Consider the following 5,991-nt stretch of genomic DNA (forward strand, 5'->3'; position numbering starts at 1 on the left):
AAACAATATTTAATAATACTATCAAATATTATATATATGTAAAATATATAAGAATAATAAATAAAAATGAAGATAAATTAAATTTATTTATAAAGCTGTAGAAATTCCGATTGATGTAATGACTGCCTAATATGAAAATAATCATTTGTAAGAACATATTTTAAAAACACGCTGGGTATAATATAACTCATTTGTTCGAAGGGTGTAGTTATATGAAAATATCTTGTAGGATGGGTGATATCTACCACGTTTTCTAAGGGTAAGGCGGCTTCCTCACCCATGTAAGGTGTTGAAAATAAATTTCTCATATAGAGTTTTATTCAAAATATTTCTTGAATTGGGGTATTTGTTACAGTAATTTTATTGGTCGTTCAATGTTTCATAGGTCGTTAAATGTTCATTGCGACAAAACCTCCTCTGTTGTAGTAACTCTTATCTCTTCCCTCGCTGTTGCAGCTCCATAGGTCGACAAATTCTCCATAGGTTACCGTGTGCTCCTGAAGGCCTATGAAAGTCGCCAAGTACTCCTGGAGACCTATGGTTGTCACTGTAAATATCATCATACTTAAGTAAATAATTATTCGACTGCACTATATGAATTTTTTTTTTCATTACATCATTCAAACATTTTTGCCGGATAAGGCAGAGGAAGGTAAACCGTTTTTCCACATCAAATTTTGGAAATTCAAATAAAGATTGAGAAACAAGTAAAATACCCTCACCAATCTCGTGCATTTAATCAGAGGAAAATTCAATTCATCCAGACAATAAAGTGGAGCGCCTACCAGATTTACCAGTCGCAAACAAAATTTTTAAAAAAAATCTCTCCCCCATGTATAAAAGGAGCCTTTGCGCCACAATAACGTCCTATAACCTCTGTTTTGCTTGTTTTGCCTCAAAAGCAATCCTTTTCCTTTTCCCAAAACACAGTTGAATTCTTGACTGCAAGTTGTAATGGAGTGGATTCGAGGGGATACCATTGGGTTCGGAAGTTTCGGTACTGTCAGTATGGTACTACCCAAAACTGGGTTTTCCAAATCTCCTTTAATAGCTGTCAAGTCTTGTGAAGTCATCGACTCTGTTTCACTGAAAAACGAGAAGGAAGTGCTTGATCGAATCGGTTCTTGCCCGCAAATCATCCGTTGTTTAGGAGATAATTACACAGTCGAAAAGGGTGGGGAGTTGTATAATTTGTTCTTGGAGTACGCTGATAAAGGAAGCTTGGCTGATCAGGTGAAGCAAAGCGGCGGGATTTTGATGGAATCCGATGTTAGGAGATACGCAAGATCGATACTTAGAGGGCTACGCTTTGTTCATTCAAACGGGTTCGTTCACTGTGATATTAAGCTTCAAAATATTCTCTTGTTTGGTAATGGTGATGTGAAGATAGCTGACTTTGGATTGGCGAAGAGAAATGGGGAAGAACAGAGGAGGGTGGAAATCAGGGGAACTCCTCTGAATATCGCACCAGAGTCGGTCAATGAAAACGTGTATGATTCAGCGGTGGATATTTGGGCACTTGGATGTGCCATTGTTGAGATGTTTACTGGGAAGCCCGGTTGGAATTTCAAACCAGGGACAGACCTGGCGGCTTTGTTGATTAAGATTGGGGTTAGCGATGAATTGCCTGGAATTCCTCGAGAGTTATCCGAGGAAGGAAAAGATTTTCTCGGAAAATGCTTCGTTAAGGATCCAAAGAAGCGATGGACGGCTGAGATGCTCCTGGATCATCCATTCATGGCCGGTGATGATGACATCGTTTCACTGAATCGATGCGAAGAAGAAGAATCAACATCCCCAAGATGTTCATTTGAAGAATTCTCAGCTTCACCAAGATGTCCCTTTGAATTCCCAGACTGGGTTTCAACTCAATCAAGCTCTGTTCCTTCCTTCTCCATTTCCTCACCTTGGGATCGAATTCGTGAATTGGCTTGCGATAAAGCAGGCAATTGGACAATTTCAGAGAGCTGGATCACATTGAGGTAGAAGAAAATCAATAGAGTTTCATAGCCTTCGATCAAATCTGATGGCTTTGATCCAATTAGTGGTGGTTTCTTGTATTTTTTTTAATTGTAAATGATTAAGTAAAAAAACATAGATAAACTGACTTTTTCTTTTCTGATGAGGACTTCTTATTGGCCACTACATAGTGTACAGTTGATTCGTTAACAAATTCCCAATACCTTTTCCAGCAAATATTAAAAGCATGGCATTTTGCAAGAATTTTGGTGGCATGCGTCTGTTCAAGTTCCAAATTTTACCTAATACAGTTCATAAAAATATTGTTAATCAAACTAAAATTTTGAATTCGGTTAATAATGATTTTTCGGCATCCATAAAGTACAAAGGTATAGGCTGTAGGCTGCCGACACCTCTGTGAAACAAGCCCGTCGGCGCAGGATAAAACGATTTGGTTGGACTTTCGGATTCTACAATATTTTATTCACCCACCAAACTCAAAGCAAATTAATTGGGGATTATGCAGGTTAAATATCAAAACTAGGTCTTGATATTAATTGATTAATATATTATACAGCTATGCGACCACGAGAATACAAATAATTAAAGGCTCGAGAGCCACGTTATAAAGTAGTGGATCCACTGCCACGCACATGATTGGCATGCCAATGCCACTCCAACAGATGTATGTATACTAAATCAACGTGTTAAATGTGATTCATAAGCTAATGAATAATAACAACCCCAAATGTCCTCCTTTCACAAGTGACGCGCACTGGTTTGTTGTCGTGAAGACTTTGATTATTGCAAGAGAATTACAGTTACGTTAACTTGGACATAATTAGGAGTGAGTTATATACTTCAATTATGACGAAAATTGGAATGGCTGGTAATTTTCATGGTGTACCTTCTGATGCAGCATTGACGACTATTGCAGCTCAGCAGAGCATTGAGATTGAGATCCGCCGGCGATGGGAATACTCCATGTCACTAAATTCTGAGCTAGAGTAAATAAATTTGAGATCATATATATTTGATTTTTTTCAAAAGCAAAATAAGAATTTTGAAAGAATTATTTATAGGTTCGTCTAAAAAATCATGAATTTTAATATATATCGGAATTTTGAAGAATTTTTATTGAGAGGGTCAATTTATATGTTTTCGATACTAACAGGGATTCCCTGGGTATTTGCACCAATTAATATTTGGTTTATTTAATTCATTTGAATTGTTAAATTTAACTTAATTAAAAATTATAAATATTTGAAATCCAAAAAAAAAAAAATTCGCGTCTCGAGTCAAGTTTTTTTCAATTTTAATAAAATAGACACGAGAAATAAAAAAAATATTATAATTTATTCTTATGAAATATAAATTATATTTAACTTTATTTTTATCTAAATTTAAATGTAATCCACTTGTCAGTTCGTTTATTTCTGTAATGTACACAAATACAAAACTTATCATTTTAATTTGAACTCCCCCACAGTTGCAGAAACCAGGAAAAATCAAGAAGCTGGTTGTAAAATTCCGAGATTCAGCAATATCTTCAACTAGGTGATTAATGATTCGAGCACCTCGTACTCGATTCGGTCAAAACTCGATAATATTTTTTATAATTTTAACTCGAACTCAAACACGACTCGAGACCTTAAAGAGTTGAGTTAAGTAAAGTCCAACTCGACTCGATAAATTCACGAGCAACTCGTTAATATTTTTTATAAATTTTTAATAATTATTTTTAAAAAAAATATTTCATTCAAAAATTACTAATTTACTAATAGATAATAAAAATAAGATAAATGACTAAATTAGTAGATTTTACCTATAGTAAAAAAATAAGATAAAAATTTCAGTGAGCTTAATGAACAACGAGCTGAGCAACAAGCTTAACGAGCACGAGTCGAGCAAAATTTTAACGAAATTAACAAGCAACGAGTCGAGTCAAACAACAAAATCTTTTAACTAGCACGAGTCGAACACCGTCCAACTCGCGATCGACTTGCTCGATAAGCACTCTATATTCGACTCCATGCTGTAGCATGGATCAATATGGCAGAACTCAAGTACCGTACAGTTTTGGTCTTGGGCTTTTATAACCCACATTCCAAATAATATTCAATTTTTTCCCATATCAATAACGGTCAATTTGAATGTGGTATTTAGCCAATTTTGACTGTATACCAAATCAACTTGGCTACTCAACATTATTCTATGTTCATTCGCTGATTCTAACTCTAATATGTTAAAATTAATAATTTCAAAATTTTGAAATACATGGGATGAAAAATTAAGGATTTTTTCTTAAATTTTATTTTTTATTTGTTCGATTCATATAAAATTGGTTATTTATTATTGAAAGCTTCATGATAATATTTTGGTTCGATTTCCTTTTACTTAAGAGGGAAAATGACAACATTTTAAACGAGAAGGATGATGATAATGCTCATAAATACTACCATGGGGACCATTAGTTATCCAAAACCAAAATAAATACATTACTTATTAGTAAATTTAGGATTCCTTGAAAATTAAGGGTCCGTGTCGTTTTTGAAAATATAAATTAACTTAATTTTCATTTTCTTATACAAAACGTTGAAAAAAAATATTTTTTGTTGTAAAATTAGAAAATGATTTTTAGAAAATAAAAATAAAATAAATTAAAAATATAAAAACATAAAAAATATATTTTCAATAATTCCATTAAATTTTTAAAAAAAATTGAGAAATTAAAAAACACTAGATTTAGATTTTTAACTAAACTTATACGGATTCAAATCATTTTAACAATATTCTTAATTTAATATAATTTTAACAATAATTTTTTAATGGTATCTGAAACCCTCAAACTTTTGTAAAAAAATCATTAAGTCTAATTTTTTTATACTCAATTCAGTCCTTAAACTAATTGTTTTAGTAATTTAATTTTGTAGTATTTTATATTTAATCTATTAAATATCTTAATAATTATTTATATTTTATATTTCAATAACTTATTAATTTTTTTGAAAAATTAGTTAAGTCCTTAAACTTTTTAAAAGAATCAATTACTCCCTCAAACTTAGCCAAAAAATCAATTAAGCTCATCCACCAGATCATTGTCCATCATATACTACCACAACAACGTCGTGAACTATAACAACAATATTATATGTTCTCATGTAAACTTTGTCAACGGTTATGTAAGTGTAGACCTGGTAAAATTGACTCAAACCCGAACCGAGACTCGAACTGGTGATCTAAATACGACTTGAACCCGAAAAAATCGAAGTCGAGCCGAATTTTACCCGAATTGAACCGAAACGACCCAAATTTTAGCCAAACTGAAAGTAACCCGAATCAAAAGTAATCCAAGTCGAAAACAACCCGAACTGAAAGTAAACAAACCAAAAATAACCTGAATCAAAAGTAACCCAAATTCAATTTACCCAAAATCCGATTTAAACCGAACATTGATTCGATTTTAACCCAATAATTGAGTCAAGTGTATGAAAATACTAAAATAACTTATTAAATTGGTTTTCAGTTTATTTAAATCAAATTATGAACTATTAATGAGTTAATTGCATCATATATCCCCAATCTATGATGCTCATTTCAAATTAGTCTCTAAACTTTTAAACATTTCAATTTCATCCTTAAACTATGACTATTATTCTAAATTAGTTCTCAAACTTCTAAACATTTCATTTTCATCCCCAAGCTAGATCTTAATCCTAAATTGGTCCCCCAAGCTTTTTCAATATTTCGAATTTATCCTAAATTATTCGTATATACTCATCACAAATCTTATTAATAAAATCATTAGGCAAATTATATTGTTATATGTTTGAAAACAATATAATTTAGGTGAAACTATGGTTGAAATAGACTACATATTTGGATGAATTTGGAGATGAAATTGAAAGATCTAAAAGTTTAGGGACTAATTTAGAATGAGATTCATAGTTTGGGGATGAAATTCAAATGATCAAAAGTTTAAGGACTAATTTACAATGAGAGTCATTGTTTAAGGATGAAATTGGAATATTT

The 5,991-nt window shown here is 32.1% G+C and overlaps 1 protein-coding gene across 1 annotated transcript; it reads left to right on the forward strand.

Moving 5' to 3' along the window:
* The first annotated feature begins 890 nt into the window (after positions 1 to 890).
* LOC120216317 (mitogen-activated protein kinase kinase kinase 17-like) lies at positions 891 to 2,046 on the forward strand. Its single transcript, XM_039213778.1, has one exon. The coding sequence runs from the start codon at positions 955 to 957 to the stop codon at positions 1,984 to 1,986; it is 1,032 nt and encodes a 343-aa protein (XP_039069709.1). The 5' UTR covers positions 891 to 954; the 3' UTR covers positions 1,987 to 2,046.
* Positions 2,047 to 5,991: the final 3,945 nt, after the last annotated feature.

This window comes from Hibiscus syriacus, unplaced genomic scaffold (genome assembly GCF_006381635.1).
Source record: "Hibiscus syriacus cultivar Baekdansim isolate YM2019G1 unplaced genomic scaffold, ASM638163v2 tig00110160_pilon, whole genome shotgun sequence".
Classification (NCBI taxonomy): domain Eukaryota; kingdom Viridiplantae; phylum Streptophyta; class Magnoliopsida; order Malvales; family Malvaceae; genus Hibiscus; species Hibiscus syriacus.